Here is an 18,120-nt window from a genome sequence, read left to right as displayed (position 1 = left end):
GCCTGGGTGTGCACAGTGTGTGTGCTTGGACACATCCCCTGTCCTCCCTGGCCGCAGGCTCCTGCTGGTGGAATAAACTCACTTCTTGGTCCCGGCGTGTTCTCTTTCAGTTCTGTGAGTTCGTATCTGCCCCGGAGGTGAGCCGCTGGGCAGGGCCCATCATCGATGTCCTCTTGGACTACGTGGGCAATGTGCAGCTCTGCTCGCGGCTGAAGGAGCACATCGACAGCTTTGAGGACTGGGCCGTCATCAAGGAGAAGGCAGGTAGGAACTTGCTGCTGCTGCCGAGGCTGGCAGATCTCCCTGCCTGACTCAGAGTCCCAGGCCTCAGGGAATGCGACTGTTCCTAACCCCGTGACCACCTGCTCCGTGCCAGGCTCTGTGACTCCTTGGATGAAACATGAGGAATCTGCCCCTCACAGAGTTGTGCCACCTGGGCCAAAGTCACAGTTAGTGGCAGAGCTGGGATTAAAACCCAGGTTTGACCAACCCCAGAGTCTCTCCACTGCATCTTTCCATGGTGTTTTAAACAGCTACAGCTCCCTGAGGGGTACTGGGACCTTCAGAGTAGGTTGTGAACGATTTGGGGCCACCAAGAGGCATTGTAGGAGGGGAGAGGGGAGGATGGTGGTCTAGGGTGTCTGAGACTAAAGTGCACATGAAGCACCTGGGTGTCCTGTTAAAAATGCAGCTACTGATTCTGCAGGTCTGGGGCGGGGCCAGGGAGCCTGTATTTCAGCAGGCTCCCAGGTGACGCCAAGGCTATTGGTACACAGAACACCCTGGTGTGGGAGACAGGCCCCTGAACCCTGGATCCAGCCTTGCCAGGGCCTTGCTGGGTGAGGCCTCTCCCCACCTGAACAGACGTGCCTGGGCAGGATCATTGTCCAGCCCCTTTCAGCTCTACCCGCCTGAACTGTGCCAGGCACAGTGAAGTGGGGTTCGGCCACTGTCCCTCTGATGTGTGCAGAGTAGATGGGGCTGCCTGGCTAAGTCAGGCTGAGGAGGCCAGAATCTGTCTTAGGCATTGGTGGAGCTCACCTGGGCAAACAGGATTTCTGCCACCGGTGACAGAAATGGGTATCTGTGCAGTGGCATTCCAGCTACCCTAGGGCTTTCTCTGGCTCTGAGGGCACAGTCCTGCCCTGGCCAAGTGTTTGTCAAAGGAGGCTGACCTGCAGCAGGTCATTGTCATTCCATCACTACTGCTCCTGACCCCAGGTGAGACTGTGCAGCCTTGGGGGCCCACCCCTGTGCCCTAACTCTGACTCACCATGTTCTTCCTTGATCCCCACACCCCTGTGATCCCAAATGTGCTGTAGGATTTTTCATTGGCACAGGTGCCTGGAAGGCACTTGAACTGAAGCCTTTGATAAAGTTTCCGGGACAGTAACGGGGAGGGAGGAGTCAACTTGCCCATTCACTCAGGGCTTAACTCTAGATGCATGATAAACCTTCAGGGAATTAATGAATAACTGGTTGCTGTCACCACGATCTTTGGCCACTAGAGGGTGGAGCAGTCTATGCCTAGATATCAGTCCCACCCATTCTGTTACCTTCTCCTGTCTTCCTTAGAGAAGGGTGATCCCTCACAACTAAACCGTGCCCCAGGGAAATCCCTGCAGAGACCTTAGTGTGCAGTACACATTTGTTAGCCAGTAAAACAAATCGTTCTTAAGCAATACCTATTTGGGTTACTTTAAAGCCCACTTTCCACCTGCAAGACGGTCCCCACGAGCTTGTTTGTTTAATGCTACAACATCAACATCCTTATTCTGGGAAGGAACCACCCAGAGCCCATGGATGGGCCAGCCCAGCCCTCATGCTTCCATGTCCTCTACTCACCAGCAGCCTGTGCTGAGTTTCCCAGAGGGGAGGTTATGTTCTGAGCTTGTTACCTAAGGGTTTCCCCCATCTATTTTCTGGACTGTTAAAAAAGTGTCCTCACTGGCCTCAATGCCTGTAATTAATTATTCCAGTTCAACCATTAAATGAATATATATTCAAGACCTTCTATGTACAAGGTAACCATGTTATTTTTTATCCAGACCACAGCATTTAAGAGATAGAAATAGGAACTAACCAGACAAGATGCCTGGACAACAGGAATGATGCTTCCCTGCTCTTTGGGGTACTATGTAGTAGAAACATCTGAGCTCAGAAGGCAGTGAACTCGGAGGGCAGCTCGGAGGGCAGTGGACTCAGAGGGCAGCTCGGAGGGCAGTGAACCCCGAGGGCAGCTCGGAGGGCAGTGGACTCGGAGGGCAGCTCGGAGGGCAGTGGACTCGGAGGGCAGCTCGGAGGGCAGTGGACTCGGAGGGCAGCTCGGAGGGCAGTGGACTCGGAGGGCAGCTCGGAGGGCAGTGGACTCGGAGGGCAGCTCGGAGGGCAGTGGACTCGGAGGGCAGCTCGGAGGGCAGTGGACTCGGAGGGCAGCTCGGAGGGCAGCTCGGAGGGCAGTGGACTCGGAGGGCAGCTCGGAGGGCAGTGGACTCAGAGGGCAGCTCGGAGGGCAGTGGACTCGGAGGGCAGTGGAGTCGGAGGGAAGCTCGGAGGGCAGTGGACTCGGAGGGCAGTGGACTCGGAGGGCAGCTCGGAGGGCAGTGGAAGTGTCAGAAACACAGTTTGACAGAAACACAGTTGGGGGTGTGGATGCTTCGCTAGGCAACGCTGCAGCTGCCTGGCCCTCCGCCTTCACTGCACATCCCACCTGCCCCTCTAGCCCCGGTCTTGCATGACTTCCTTGCCTTGCCACTTGCTGTTTTCCCTGCTTAGGATGTCCCTGTCTCCTGTCCTTACCTGGAAATTCCTGCCCTCAGCCCTCAGGACCCCACTCAAAGGGCACCGTCTCTTGTGGAAGCCTCCCCTGGAGCCTCTGGGCAGGCACCTCTGCATATCTGGCCCAAGCACAGAGTCAGGTGCAGCAGAGGGGCTCAGCATGTGCCTGGTGAATGAATGAATGAATGAATGAATGAATGAATGAGTGAATGAGTGAACGAATGAATGACATTCTGTGATTCTACAAGCCCTTTCTTTGTGTCCAACCCTTTGCTCAGGATTGAAATAAATTACTCCATTACTGGATGCACTCATACCCTGCTCTTACCTCTACCCACTCCCCAGCTCAGAAAACTTCACTACATGACCTCTGGGCGAGGCAGCCAGGTGGGATTCTGGGGCCTGAGGGGAGCTGCCAGTCTCTGCCCCCTTACCCTGGCCTCTCAGCACCACCGGGAGCTCCAAGTTGAATTCCACATGTGGGAGCACTTAAGAGGTCAAACCCTCTGGCCCCATTGCTAAGGCTGTGTTTGGGGGCCCAGCTTGTGTGTGAAGAGGAAGAGGCTCAAGAGGAGGGAGACACCACCACTAGTCCCAGGAGGGATCCTGGGCAAGGCTCAGAACCTTGCTAAGCCTCGGTTTCCTCACCTGTGAAATGGGTGTGCTAACCATGCTGTCAACTGCTTGAGCTGCGCAGATCAATGAGGGGTGAACGGTGGGAAGGTGCCTTGCTGGGTCTCTTTAGTTGGCAGGGACTGGGGTGACCAGCAGCAGGCACCCCCTCTCTTACCCATCCACATCAGCTGGGCTCCTCCCATAGGCTGGGGTCACAGAGGCAATCCCTTTGCTTATTGCAAATGATAAATCAGCCTCTGCCTTTCCCTCCTTTTTTCAGAACCTCCGAGACCTCTGGCTCACCTTTGCCGGCTGCGGGTTCGAAAGGCCATTGGGAAATACCGTATAAAACTCCTAGACACCTTGCCGCTCCCAGGCAGGCTGATTAGATACCTGAAATACGAGAACACCCAGTAACTGGGGCCACGGGGAGAGAGGAGTAGCCCCTCAGACTCTTCTTACTAAGTTTCAGGACATTTCAGGACATCGGTGTCCCCAACTCCAAGGGGGACCTGGTGACAGATGAGGCTGCAGGCTGCCTCCCTCTCCTGGACAGCTACCAGGATCTCACTGGGTCTCAGGGCCAGAGCTTTGGCCAAAGCAGAGAACAGAATGTGTCAAGGAGGAGAAGAATCATTTGTTTACAGACTGACGAGCAGATCCCAGACCTCCTCTGCCTTCGGGAATGGCAGAGACCTCCATTCCTGGGGCCAGGGCAGAGCTTGAGGTGTTCTGGGGAAGGCGGGCTCAGAGCCGTCCCTGCGCCCCTGCACTCGCTCTGGAAAACTCACCACTTGACTTCAGAGCTTTCTCCCCAAAGACTAAGATAAAGACGTGGCCCAAGGTAGGGGGTAGGGGGAGCCTGGGTCTTGGAGGGCTTTGTTAAGTATTAATACAATAAATGTTACACACGTGACACCTGCCCAGTGAAGTCCCTCTCATCAGACTTCCTGACGCCTGAGGTCCTCAGCCTTGTTCCTGGCAGTAGTGGGAGCGGGGCGGGTGTGGGGATGGGGTACAAGAACCCCTGAATGTGTCACTTTTGTTTGGGCTCCTGAAAGACCCAAGAGGCTGTGTTCTTCACTCCCCAGGCGAGACCCGATGATGGCCCAATGGGTTTTCCTCTCCTCGTTCAATCACCATGGAAACAGGCACACCATCACAAACAGTCTCAGGGCCCACATGTCTCCCGACACCTGGGGATGTCTTACACGTTTCCTGGCACTCTGTGTTCACACCCTGCTTGCCCCTGTTTTGCTGGCTGTTGAGAAACTAGGGAAAAACATTAAATACTGGCCACCGTGAGCAGCAGTGCTAGAGTGATGGCCATGGTCAGCCCTTGCAAAGGCACCAAGCCTAAGAGTGCATGGAGCTCTGGCCCCGGCGTGCCTCCCTCTGTCCTCATGTGGCCCTGTGGGATGAGCAGAACAGGAATTGTCATCCTGTTTTCAGGCGGTGCAGGGCAGAGCTAAGGCTTGCCACCATGTGGCACTCTCTGGGGGTCTCTCCAGGCCCCGAGGGCTGAGGTGCAGCAGGCCCTATTTCCATGGAAGCTGCAGTAACTCATTGGCGCGCCCTTTACAAGTGTGAGTGAAGCCGCCGAGTCCAGGCTACTCTGCAGCAACACCGGCGCAGGCCACATGGCCCAGAGCCTGTACCAAGCCAGTCCCAGGATCTAGTAGAGTCTCAAGCAAGGTCAAAGGTAGTTTCTGGCCTTTGGAAATTAAGCAGCTAGATTGATGGAGGGGAGCACTGGTTCCAGGCTCAGCCTGCCATTGGTTTGCATCTCTGGGGCCTCAGTTTCCTCATCTGTATGGTGAAACATGATGGCCCCTTGCTGGCTCTGACACACTGGGTTTCTTTTCCTTTTTTTTTTTTTTTTTTTTCTTCTGAGGCAGAGTCTCATTTTGCTGCCCAGGCTGTCATGCAGTGGCATGATCTCGGCTCATTGCAACCTCCTGGGCTTAGGTGATCCTCCCGCCTCAGCCTCCCAAGTAGCTGGGACTATAGGGGCATGCCACCATGCCTGGCTAAAGACACACTGGGCTTCTATGGAATCAGTAACTCCCAGAGAAAACGTCTTCCAAGCAGCACTTTCTGGCCACAGGTCAAAGGGGGCTCAACCTGGTCTTGCCCACTCCTTCATGATACAAACGAGAAACTGGCCCAGAGAGGGGAAGGGACTTGCCTGGGCACACACAGCAAGTCCCTGGGGTTCAAGCTCAGCGGTTCTTGGCCACAGTCCCATGCGGCCTTGCTGTTCACCAGGCAGAACCTGCAGGGATCCTGAAGAAGCCCCAAAGGAAACCCGCATGCTCCCCCAACCCCGAGAGCCCAGGGTAAGTTGCCAAGGAGGGTTCAGCTCCCAGGGGAGAATCCGATGGAAGAACGCCTTTGCTGACCCGGAAGCCAAAGGGAGGGCATTTGCATCTCAGGTGACTGCTGGTCAAACTGACCCAAGGGGTGGCAGGTGGTGATGGATGAGGCATGCAGGGCCAGTGTGCGAGTTGTTTGGTGTGTGTGGACTGAGATGGGTATTGGACAGACTCTTAACCTACAGCATCTCATGGACCACATTATGTCCTAGAGAGTCCTAAGGCAGCAGCCACAAATCTCCCAGCCAAGAGACGCAGGCACTGGGCAGGGCAGTGTGCCAGTCTGAGGGAGGTGCCACCCTGGGGGAGATGAGGCTGAAGGGGTGAGTGGGAGGTATAGGGGAGGGGTTTTCTCTGTAGTCGCCATTTGCAGGATGTGGCACCTTCTGGCCTGGGACGCACCAGTGCTACATTTGGGTTCTTAGATATTAATGTACAAGCGTCCATGCCACTTAGTCAAACACTGCTCGGGACCCCTCCCTGCAAGCGCCATCCCTCCTTAGGTCCCTGCCCCCACCTCCCCACAACCTAGCAACTAAGGGGTTCATTCCTGGCCTGGGACTGCTCCGGTGGGTTGGTTCCAGTTGGTCAGTGCTCACATTGTGCCATTCGTTTTGCATTTTGACCATGACTCCTGTGTGGAGCACTTTACAGCCACCTCCCTCTGCAGAAGTGGGCCCCTCCTGCAGTCGCACCTGCCTAGCCCCAAGAGGTTTGCAGCCTCAGGGACGTCTCACAGCATTGCAGACACAGCCCTGAAAGTCTAGCAGAGATTCCCCTTCGTGAACTTGACCCAGTGGTGGGTGTCGGGGATGACGAAGGGGTGCGGGGGGTGGGTACCTGGACTGGCTCCGGGTTTTACTTTGAACCAGTGCCGTTCACTTTGTGATTAGGGGAACATCTGCTGTTGTTACTGCAGCAGCATTTAAAACTGATTTTTAATACCAAAGCTTTCCTAAATGCATGCTTTCTGCCTACCTCGCTTCCACGTGGAGGCATCATGTTGCCAGGGGCTTCTATCAGGCCACGTCTTGGTAGAGGTTTCTGCTTCCCAACTTTTGAATGAATGAGTCATCAGGTACCCCCTGGGGCTGTGAGCAGGGACAGGCCAGTCTTCATCAGAGAGACCTGAGTTTTCTCCCCAAAGACTAAGATATCTTAGTCTAAGACTGGAGCTCAGGTCCTCTTCTAGCGGGTGTGGTTGGTTGTGTGGTCCAGGCACATCATCCCCTGGGCAGCACAGCCCATAAACGGTATTAAAATGTCAGCATGACAGGACCTACAGACACCACCAGATAACTACAAGAGGTGAATTGTGGTTGGTGGAGCTTTTGAGCATCTGGGTAGCACAGTGGGCCAGGCACTCATATTGGCCTCACAACAACCTATACAGCAGGTCTGTTATCAGTCACATTCTTCAAATGAGGAAATTTCAGTACAGAGAGGTTAAGTAACTTGCCCAAGATTGCACAGCTAATAGGTGGCAGGCCAGGATGCAGGCATTTAAACCCCTCTTATGCAGTTTGCAGGGAGCTGAGGCTCATCAACATGGATCCAGAGGGCCTGTGTGATGCCACACAGAGGGCAGAGGAGGGTACCCTGCCCCCCAGCCCCTTGCTGCTCTTTAAGACCAGAGCGGTCAGAGGCTGAGGGTCCAGGTTGAGGACTGTCCCCATCCCATGGGCCAGATAATGACTCTGAACAGCTCTGCCCAGGCCATTCCTGTTTCTGTGGCTCTGAGGTCTTCAGAGGCCATTGGACAGAAACCACTGGCTGGCTTCCTGGTGAGGGGGCTGCCCCTCCAGGGGACTCCCCACGCCAGGGGAATCCTGGAGTAAAACAAGGCAAGTAGGAGGGGCCCTTGGTGACCACCGATCCTGCAGCCTGTATTAGTGAGGAAGAATCAGAGGCCATATCCGGGCTCCAAAGGAGGGAGCCTGTGACCAGCCAGCACTTGCCTGGGGTGCAGAAGAGGTAGATGCACCTGTTTCCTAGTCCTCCGTTGTACAGATGAGGAGACTGAGGCAGAGAGTGAGGATTAACTTGTCCAACATCACACTACTGATGAGAACACCATAGTCCCCAGCCAGGACTGGCCCGCCGCACCCTTCTTAGTTGTGAGAACTGTGTTCTGATAAAATAAGTAGCTCGGCAGGCCAGCAGGCCCACCCTCTCTCAGCCATGGAGCCACGTCCACAGCAGCAGAGAAAACCTGGGCCTGTGTGCAGGGGGAGGCCTCTCAGGTAGCTTTGCTAGTAGGACACTAACAGCAAAATCCAGGGCCACTTCCTGCTACCGGTACTCCCCTCTGCACTGTCACAGGCAAAAGGCCTCAGCATTCCATTGATGGGGCACCTGGTATGTAACAGGCCCAGGGAGAGACCCATCGGCAGGTAACCCGGAATCTGAATTAGCTAGAGAGGATCCTTTTGTATGTGCCAAAGAGAACGAGGTTTAGGGGAATTCGCTATTATTTTTAAAATCGATTTATTTTGCCCGTGGACATAGACTCCAAGACCATGATTTGGGGAAACAATGTGGTCAAACCACTTGTTTTGTCCACAAGGGACCAAACTCCTGTTTGGCCTGATTTTCCCTCTGACCAGAGTTGGGCACAATCACCTTGGCAGAGAGGCTGCCCTGAGGCTGTGCACAGAGCAGAAGGCACTGCAGAGAGACTCATTCTCCTCTCACTGTCCTGCAGGTGGGGCAAGGAGACCCCCAGAGGAAGCGTCCGGCCCCACAGCACAGGGCGGCGCTGGACTGCAGCCCCGCCTCCTCTGGGTCCAGCGCCTATTCTCCGGAGCATGTTGGACGCCCTGGGGGGTCCACGCCAGCATGTCTTTCCCTAGTGGCTCCTCTCCTCCCCTCCTCACCTTCCTTCCGTTGAACCAAGCTCTTGGTCCCCAGCACCCATTCCCAGATATCTCAGAGGTTTCAACCACTCCTGGCCTCACTGAAACCAACCACCTCTGCCAGCAGCCCTCAGCCTGGGGCTCATTCAGCTTCATGATACCCAAGATATGGAAACTCCAAAAGAAATGTCTTTATTCTTTTAACTTTCTCAATATTTACAAAGAACAAGAACAACAACAACTGAGATTGGCTTGCAGAGTGGGTGGCAGGTGAACAGACGTGTCACTCTGGCTTCCAGGGTGTCTGCAAGCAAGGGCAACATCCTAGCACCCATGGTCTGCACAGGGACAGCAGGACAAGCTGTTGGGCCCTGGCCTGCTTGGGGAGGGGCCAACCAGCCCCCCAGCTTCCAAGGCTGCAAGACTGAAGGGTGACTGCTTGAGGAGCCCTGCCCCAATCCTGCCCTCCACTCCCATACGCACACAAATGGAAGAGGCCCCACTGTGGCCCAGCCACCTCCTCACAGGAGAGCACCTCGGGGACCTTGACACTCCTGCAGGCCAGAGTGGGGGCTGAGGCCCTCTCGGCCCGGCTAGAGGTAGCCAAAGACATTGAAGATGGGTGGGGGCACGGCCGGCTTGGTCGGAATGGGTTTCAGCACCACAGGCCTGCACACCTTCTGCCCCAGGCCGTCTGCATCCTTGCAGAGGTGCGCCAGCTCCCCGGGAAAGGCTGGACTCTTCTTCCACAGGCCCAGGCTGGGGACAGGACTCTGAGGCAGGGCCCCTAGAGGGCCCGGGTAGATGGGCTGTCCATGGTACTGGAAGGGGCAGCAACTCCAGGCATTGACACGGCCCACCAGGGAGACCCCAGGCATCTTGAGTGGCTCCTTTTCAGCCAGGGCCCTTGGAGACATGGGCACTGGGACAATCTCAGGCCCCAGGGGCTCCAAGCCCTTGCAATTTTTCTTACCCTCGTAGGGAGGTCCCTCCCTGGGGCCCAGTCCCCCCTCCAGCCCCACATGGTAGCTGTGGGTGGGCCTCGGCTCTTCCCAGAAGGAAGCAGGTAGCTGTCTTTTCCTCATGGGCACCTGGCCAGGCTGGGCAGCTTCTGGATGCTGCCCTTGTGGGAGCTGCTCCTTAGCAAGACATTCCTCCCTGTAGGGGTTCCTCGGCGCCTTCTCCTTGCAGCCCCCACCCCCGCCGGGGCTGGAATCAGGGCCCAAATCAAGAAGCAGCCTCCCGGGCCGGTCCTCAGACCCCCTTTTCAGGTAGGGCTCAGCGGCTCTGCCCGGAAGTCCCCGCGGGAGCCGGGAATACTTCTGGGAGAAGCGCTTGAGCTGCTTCTGCAGGTACTTGCGATGGTCCACGGAGCGGCGGCAGGGCGCCGACTTGTCCAGGGCTGCCTTGATGTCGCTGGACGCCAGGTTAACGAAGTTCAGCAGCATCTTCACATCACTGTCGGATGCCATCACCAGGGGGCCACTGCACGAGGCTTTCCATGAAGAGGGTGGGCTCTGCTGGTGGCCGGCAGCTCCAAGGAAGGGCACCAAGCTGACCTGGGGGACAAAACAGGCCATTGGAGTCTCTCCGAGCAGCCACACCCAACCCTGCCAAAAGACCACAGCACCTGTCTGCAAACGGTGTCCCCACCCCAGCACCCCTCAGCCTTAAACAGAGTCCTGGGTAGAGGGATGTGGGTGCAAGTGGCTGAGCACTTCCTGCACACCTGGGATGCAGCAGGCGCCAGCAGAGCCTCACCCAGCCTGCTTGGGTCTGGTGCCCTCTTCTTGCAGCCAAGGCTCAGAAAGGTCAAGCAACTCGCCCAAGGTGACCCAGCTACAGGTGGCATTGCTGGGGCTGGCACACACTCCCAGCCTGCCCCGTCTCCCACACACCACGCTGCCAACTTGCCAGTGAGGTGTTTATTCTCTGAGCTGAGGCAACTGCTCCACTTAAAAGCAAGGCCAAGCCCCCTTCCTCCCTGGTGGTAGCCTCCCCCTCCCACCACTCCCGCCCCCGGCATGAGGAGCGCCAGCCCCCCTCCTCAGTCCCCACGCTCCACCCCCAGCTCTCACGCAGGACCAGGCAGGACCCCTGTCTGGCACTTAATCGAGACCTGCCTTGCAGGCTGATCTCAGGCTGCGGGCAGCAGGGACTCCCCCGAAGAAGCATCTGCAGCAATTTCATGCCTCCTCGGCCGCCACCCACGGCACCTCGCCCCTCCTCCAGGCCCCAGCCTGCTCCACACCCACCACCCAGTCGGGCCAGAGCCACCAGGCCTCCACACTGACCGAAGGTGCGGCCAGGGCCCAGCCAACGCGGCCCGGCAGTTTCCCCACTGCAGACCTGGGACAGGCCCCGGCGCAGCCGGCTGAGCTCCGTCCGGCTGGAAGCAGTTGTGCAACCCTCGAGTGGGCTGAATGGAGGACAACTCCCCGGAGCTGGGGGGCCCCTCAGGCCAATCAGGAGCGCCTCTCCAGATACAAAGCATCCCAATCAGGCGGCGGCGCCCCGTTCCCACATTCTTTGCCGTCACAAATTGTCACCATGGGGACCATCACAAAAAAGACAGCTCCCAAATGCAATCATTTCCCGGTAAATTTCTACCCTTCAGCCCCACTCTCCTGGGCCTCCACGCTCCTCCTCCCCTTGACCTCGGTTCCCTGGTTTCTCAAGGGGGTGGTGTGTGTGTGTGTGTGTGTGTGTGTGTGTGTGTGTGTGTGTGTTTAAAATGTCCAGGATCGAGAAGGGGCTGGGCCTAGTAGAGACAGGCTTGCAAACCTCCCCCAAAGACTGCAGGCCTACAGCTGCCATGCTCCAGTGCGGACAGACAATCGGACGGGGTAAGCTGGGGCGGGCTGCTTTTCCCGCTGTCCTTGAGTGTTGAGTGGCTCTCTCTCTCTCTCCCTCTCTCTTCTCCTCTCTCTCTGTCTCTCCATCTCTCTCTCTCTCTCTCTCCCCCTGCCATCCCCACCACCCTCCCTGCCAGGATCACCAGGGATCAGGGATGGAGGGCCTTCGAGGTCGGGAGGTGCGCTGATGCCTGTCGGAAAAGGTGGCCAAGGAAGGACTCTCTAACGAGGTGCTGGGATATCCATGGGAAGGGAGCTGGAGCTCTCAGGAATCTTGTCTTTATGTTTGCTTCCTCAATTGAGCTGCACAAAGCCTGAATTGCCCATTCAGTGCAGCCGGACAAAAGGTTGGCGTTGCACGGTCCCCTTGCATTTGTAGTCAAACAGTTAGGGACTTAAATCGAGTCGTCATGATGGAGAAAGAGGTGGACAAAGCCCATAGAATTGCCATCAGCAAACATTTTCCTGTGTCATATTAGCCACATATTAGCCAGTTTCCATGGCCCCCTGGCCTGCGGACAATGGCACAAGTTTGCACACTTGGCTACTGTCACCGTGCCAACGCCGGCGGGGCTGCAAGCAGGGCCGCTCTGAGCAAGCAAGGGAGCCCAGAGCCGGCGTTGGCCCTGCCCACCAACTGGCCAGAGGGAAGGTGAGGCTGAAGGCGAGGGTGGCTGCCTGGGAAATGCTAATGGTCATGCCTCTGTGCCAGCCAACTCATGGGCCCCTTTCAAGCCTCATCGTTTTTTCTGTCCAGCTCAGCCTCCTCTTCCCTCCTCCTCTCCTTCCCCTTTCCTTTCCTCTTCCCCTTCTACTGCCTTCTCCTCGTGTCTCCCTCATCAGCCAGATGGCTGATGGTCTATGCGCCAACCCACCCCTCTGTATTTGCAACCTAAGATTTGGTACCCTTCAGGTTGCAGGACTCCTCTCTGGAGTCTCCCTACCCAGACTGGGGGCATTGGCAGGGCAGGGCCAGGGCCTCCATCCAGAGGGATGGCCCCAACTCCTTCCCACTGGCCAATAGACAGCTGCTGTGGTCTGCCTCCAAGCCATCTCCCCTACCCCCAGCCTGAGGGTCCTACAGGCAAAATGAAGGGTGTGGAGGAGATGGCCCGTGCTGACAAGCTGTAACTCAATTTAGGCCTTGAAAGCCAGCACTGTATTCTCCATGCTCCTACCGTGCTGCGGGGTCGGGGAAGTGAGACGGAAACGCGGCTGGACTGACGCATCCTAGATTGTCGGCCACTACGGGCCCTGGAGAGTTGCTCCTGCCTGTGGCAACCTTTGCACGGGTGAGAGCCAAACCATCATCATTTGAAGTGCCAGAGATTCGAGGGCTATGTGTTTCTGCAGTAACTCCCAGCCCACCCTGACTGGTACAGGCAGGAAATATCCTTTCTGCTCCAAAACACCTGGCACACGTGGCAGGAGAGAGCGCCCTGAGGGCCTGTGGCCACCAGGGCCAGCTCCCTGCTGCCTACTGCATGAAGCCGGTGTGCACAGCCAAGAGTTCGAACCTGTCTGGCAGCCAAGCACCTGACCACATAACAGCATGCTTTGCTGTGCCCTGCCTTTTCTCCCCGGGCCTTCTGTGCTTTCTGTAGCCTGCATCATTCCTCTCTCCAGAAGATCTTTTCTCTTCTAAGGGCGTCAAGACATTTTAAAGCCACTCAGCTCAGCTCCCAGCGTCCCTCCAGATCCCACGGCACCTGCAGCCCTGCCGGCCCATTCCGCACTGCCAGATCATGAAGATGACTCTCATTTCTTAGCTAGTAGTGAGTCCCCACCAGGCCCGTGGACTCCATGGGAGGTGAGTCAGTGTCTTATCAAAGTCTTTCCAAAGCTCTGAATGTGGGCTGTTCTTCCACCAAACACTTTTTGAGGAAAGAGAGAAGGAAGAAAAGAGGGAAGAGAGAAAGGAAGGGGAGAGAAAAGTGGAAGAAAATGGATTCTTTGTGACACTTAGCATGTACCAAGAGCCATATTCGAGAACCACATGAAGGCTCACGTGACCCTCGGGGCAGCTCTGTGAGGATAGTGTTTCGGTTGCCCTGACAAGTGAAGTGAGGTTGAGTTACTTTCCCAAGGCCTCACAGCTGTTAACCAGCAGAGCTCGAACTTGAAGCCAGGCCTGTCTGTGTCCAAAGGCTGAGGTGGATCTGCCTGGCCACCCTGCCTCCTGGAGCTCCCATGAGCACCAGACACTGCCTAAACGCTGCTGGCCAAGACCAGATTTTCTCCATGCGTCCTGGGTTCCACTCTTCTAGCCCAACGTTGGACCTTCCTGACTCAGGAATACGGGAGCTGCAGCTTTGGGAAGTGAGGAGCAGGGAGAGGAGGCAGCTATGGCTTGAGGCCAGGCCTCTCGGTGCCTCTGACCCACACAAGGGAAGGCTCTCTGTGTTTTTGTGATTGGCCATATAGGCAGGTGGAAAGACAGCAGTAAATCATACGAGTCTGAAGGCTCTCCCAGTGTTCGCTCATTATTGTCCTGTGTCTGGGCAGAGGGGATTATTTTTCCCGTTTACAGTTGGTGACACACTCACAGAAGCCTCAAACCTGATTCTTGGGCCCAACTCAGCCAACCCTGTCCTCCTCAGCCATTCTTCAAGGCCCAGCTCAAACATCCCCTCCTCCAGGATGCTCCTGCCAACTCCTAGCATTGTTAATAATGCCCTCTCACATCCCTGTGTTCCTAGAGTCAAAGATGAAGTCTAACCTCCTTAGCTAAATGCAGAAGACCCTTAGTAACTTGACTCCTACTAGAGTCGGCACAGAGTACGTTCTTACTAAATGTGTTAGGAATTAAATACTTTGCCCATTCCACTGAGCAGGATGTTTTCCTGTGGACCATAAACAGCTGCTTCCTGTTTTTTTGTTTTGTTTTGTTTAGTTTTTTAATTTTGTCTGTTTATTGTTTGCCCCACCCAGGTGAGCTGAGCCCACCCAGGTGAGCTTCAGGAGGGAAGGTAGGTCACCCACAGGTTTCTCTCTGTACCTCCTGTGACTCGAATGGACTCAGCACACAGCAGCCTGAGTGAAGGATGCTTGTGGTTGCTATAGCTTACGTGACAACGAATTGTCTGTGATCCTACAGGACTGTGGTGCATGAAGCTGGAAGTGCTTCTTCCCGACTGCATCGCCCAGCACCAGAGCCTGGGTTCTGTAAAGCTCTGTTAAAGGCACATGAGCTGTTGCTGGGCTTCAACTGCCGTGAACTCGGATAAGTCGGGCCACTGACGGCCCCTTTTCAACCAGTCGTTGCTGCCTTGGTTTTCCGACAATGCACTGTGCTGACCCTGCTGCAGGGACTCCCAGGTTTGCATCAACTCCATTCAACACCTACTGTGTGCGGGGAACAGAGGGTGTGGAGGTGGGCATTCCCTGCTTTATCTTCATAAGTAAACAGCTGTCTCCCGCCCACTCATCAGTGAAGCAGAACAACTCCCCAGCAGTATCCTGGGAGCACTCCTCCCTCTGTTGTCAACAGACATCATCTACTTCTAGGATTTAGTCAGCACATGTGTAGACTGGAGCTGCAAGTGAGAAGAGGCACCTGGCAGGGCATGCACAGACCAAGCCCGAGGGAGCCAAGGAACTCATCTGGGGCAGTGGGTTTTCAAATTGCTTTGAAGCAGAGATGCCACTTAAAAATATGTGGTGATTCAGCCAGGCACAGTGGCTCAGGCCTGTAATCCCAGCACTTTGAGAGGCCAAGGTGGGCTGATCACCTGAGGTCAGGAGGTCGAGACCAGCCTGGCCAACATGTTGAAACCTCATCTCTATTAAAAATACAAAAATTAGCTGGGAGTGGTGGCGGGCACCTGTAATCCCAGCTACTCAGGAGGCTGAGGCAGGAGAATCGCTTGAACCCGGGAGGCAGAGGTTGCAGTCAGGTGAGATTGTGCCATTGCACTCCAGCCTGGGGGACAGAGGGAGACTCCATCTCAAAAAAAAAAAAAAAGGTGGAGATTCAATGTGTAAAACCATGACAGCCATAGGCTATGAGTACAAATTTATTTTACATGCTCAAATGCATACCTTCTACTTATTTACAAACAATGCATTAGAACAAGGAGTCTGTTCTGATGACATAAAACTTTGAAATCAGGACATATGGATTATGGTCTCACATCAGCCATACATTGTTTTAGTTGCAGAACATTTACAAAATCTCAGTTTATAGAGTGAAGCAGTTGAGATGTCAATTTTTTTTAACGTTTACCTTTTAATTCATTTATTTTTTGAGATGGAGTCTCGCCCTGTCCCCCAGGCTGTAGTGCAGTGACGCGATCTCGGCTCACTGCAACCTCTGCCTCCCGGGTTCACGTGATTCTCCTACCTCAGCCTCCTGAGTAGCTGGCATTGCAGATGCGTGCCACCACCGCTGGATAATTTTGGTATTTTTAGTAGAGACAGGGTTTCACCATGTTGGCCAGGCTGGTCTCAAACTCCTGACCTCAGGTGATCCGGCTGCCTCAGCCTCCCAAAGTGCTGGGATTACAGCTGTTAGCCACCACGCCCGGCCTAAAAAAGCTTCTCTTATGATCTTAGGATGGTCTTCAAATGAGAGGAGTCCCTGGAGAAACTACTACCTGGTCCCCAGAGGAGTTAACCTGACTGCCCAAGTTCTCCAGTCGGCAGCCTAGCGTGTCACCTTGTGGGTTAAAATGCATTTGAATGTGTGTGTTTGTTGGTACATGTTTGGTAACGTTTTAAATTACCAAAAATACATGTTAAAGGAGATTGTACATTTACACACCTCTACAGAAAATTCAGTTCCAAAAGATGGGCTGACTTCTCATTTTAGAGATGAAGACAGAGAGGCCCAGAGAGGGGCGGTGATTCATCCAAGGCAGAGCCAGGCAAAGCCAGGTAGGAGGAGGGTCCGGGAGGGAGCTCTGCTCTGCCCACCACCCTGTGCTCTTTCTCACACCTGATCATACGAGTGTAAAGTCCTACTTGATGGAAATATGTGACATATATTGTCATTTGTTCCTCCCAGGTGCCATGATTACTCTCTTTAATGGGTGAGGAAGTTGAGGCACTAATTGGGCTAGGAAACTTGCTGAAGGTCCCATGGGCAGTAAATCACAAAGCTGGGGTGGGACTGATCCTAGGATGCTGCTCCCACCAACAATTGTGAACCAATGCGAGGGCCCCGTCTCCCTCCCAGGGGCCTTGCTAGCCCAGGGCTGCAGACTCTTCCCAGCCACCCCTGCCCTGGAGCGTTAGGCCCGACCGACCACGCCAGCTCGGGGAACATACAAAGGCCACGCGGAGGACAGAGTGGCCCGGCAGCGCCTCTGTGGACGTGCGACGCAGACATCACCAGATGATTTATGTAACTTCTTACATAATGGCAGTGTTTCTATCAAAGACCAGCCCGCGGCAGGCTGTCAGCCGTAATCAGAGCGGACGTGCTTCTTGCTTCCTGGGAACAGGAGGCATCAGGTCAAAGCCAACCCCTTTGGCTGCCAGGCCGAGGGCTTCCTGCGCTGGTGAAGTTGCCTGGCATGGCTGTGCCCTCAGAGGAGGCAGAGACCTTGTAATGCCCCAGAGTAGTCACAGCCCGGCTCAGCCAGCCCTAGCACCCCTGGCTGCAGTCCACCTCCAGTGACAGAGGCCACTGTCAGTGCGATCAAGTCCCACATTGGAAGTGGTTTCAACCATATTATCGTACCATGAAAGGGAGACTGGCTTTGGAGATGAGATCTTTGAACTTCGCCCCTACCTGGCTGTGTGATCTTGAGGTAGTCACTCACCTTCTCTGGGCCTCAGTTTCCTGGTTGAATTACATCATCAATTCTTGACCTCTGTGCTGCACACGTGGATATTGACATGGTGCTATCATGTGATGTGGTGCTATATGATAGCGTGCCACAAGTCAGTGCTACTTGTGTTTGGCAAATGATTTGCTTTTTCCTAATATAAATCAGAGCAGATTCAACATCATAAAATCAGGTAAGCCCACTTGTACTCCCCTGTGCATTCTTGAAAGGAATATGAACGAGTGGGGTTAAAGCTGCTGAGCCTGAGGACTCAAGCCCCAGGAAAAGAGGAGCGCTCAGCCCATCTTCACCATGTGGAGTCTCGAGAGGGGTGGGGTTCAGGCAAAGAGCTCTGTGTTGAAGAAGAGTGGTGCAAGCAGACCTCTGTGTCTTGTTCCTGATTTTAGGGGAAAAGCTTTTGGTCTTTCACCTTGGGATATGATGCAGCTGTGGGAATTTGGAGATCCTCTTTATCAAGTTGAGGATACTTTCTTCTATTCCTAATTTTCTGGGAGTTCTTGACATGAATGGATGTTAAATTTTGTTAAATGAATTTTTGGATCAATTTATATGATCATGTGGTTTTTTCTTTAGCCTATTTACAATTTTTATTATGCTAAGATATAACATCATAACATTTACTATTTTGCTCTATCTTTCTGTCTTTTCCTCCCTCCCTCCCTCCCGCCCGCCCTCCCTCCCTCCCTCTCTTCCCTCCTTCCTTCCTTCCTTCCTTCCTTCCTTCCTTCCTTCCTTCCTTCCTTCCTTCCTCTCTCTCTCTTTCTTTCTTCTTTTTTTGAGACAAGGTCTTGCTTTGTCACTGCAGTGCAGTGGCACAATTGTGGCACACTGCAGTGTCTTGACCTCCTGG

General features: G+C 54.7%; 2 protein-coding genes and 1 long non-coding RNA gene across 5 annotated transcripts in view; 2 read left to right on the top strand and 1 right to left on the bottom strand.

Moving 5' to 3' along the window:
• ASB2 (ankyrin repeat and SOCS box containing 2) overlaps positions 1-4,309 on the top strand; it is a 43,591-nt gene extending 39,282 nt beyond the window's left edge. For both annotated transcript variants that reach the window (XM_007987675.3, XM_007987676.3), the window contains 2 exons: positions 111-264; positions 3,674-4,309. In XM_007987675.3, the coding sequence (XP_007985866.3) occupies positions 111-264; positions 3,674-3,810 (291 nt within the window). In that variant the 3' untranslated portion in view covers positions 3,811-4,309. The remainder of the gene's footprint in view (positions 1-110; positions 265-3,673) is intronic.
• A 4,481-nt stretch (positions 4,310-8,790) lies between these two features.
• FAM181A (family with sequence similarity 181 member A) lies at positions 8,791-13,048 on the bottom strand. Of its 2 annotated transcripts, none has more exons than XM_073011282.1 (2): positions 13,031-13,048; positions 8,791-10,182 (listed from the first exon to the last, which is right to left on the bottom strand). In XM_073011282.1, exon 2 carries the CDS (start codon positions 10,093-10,095, stop codon positions 9,217-9,219), a length of 879 nt encoding a protein of 292 aa, XP_072867383.1. In that variant the 5' UTR covers positions 10,096-10,182; positions 13,031-13,048; the 3' UTR covers positions 8,791-9,216. The 2 variants fall into 2 exon arrangements, with proteins under 2 accessions (XP_072867383.1, XP_007985860.1); XM_007987669.3 differs by lacking the exon at positions 13,031-13,048 and adding an exon at positions 10,918-11,033.
• Positions 11,362-17,839, top strand: LOC119619077 (uncharacterized). The gene is made up of 3 exons (XR_005235465.2): positions 11,362-11,469; positions 13,125-13,288; positions 14,410-17,839. It is a non-coding gene; the product is annotated as an uncharacterized lncRNA (long non-coding RNA).
• The last annotated feature ends 281 nt before the right edge of the window (positions 17,840-18,120 follow it).

Source organism: Chlorocebus sabaeus, chromosome 24 (genome assembly GCF_047675955.1).
Source record: "Chlorocebus sabaeus isolate Y175 chromosome 24, mChlSab1.0.hap1, whole genome shotgun sequence".
Lineage (NCBI taxonomy): Eukaryota > Metazoa > Chordata > Mammalia > Primates > Cercopithecidae > Chlorocebus > Chlorocebus sabaeus.
Note: the sequence above shows the minus strand (reverse complement) of the source record. Positions and strands in the feature narration are given on the sequence as shown.

What these genes read in the sequence shown, in the direction of transcription:
- FAM181A (XM_073011282.1), bottom strand. Translation starts at nt 10,095, where the DNA reads ATGGCATCCGACAGTGATGTGAAGATGCTGCTGAACTTCGTTAACCTG.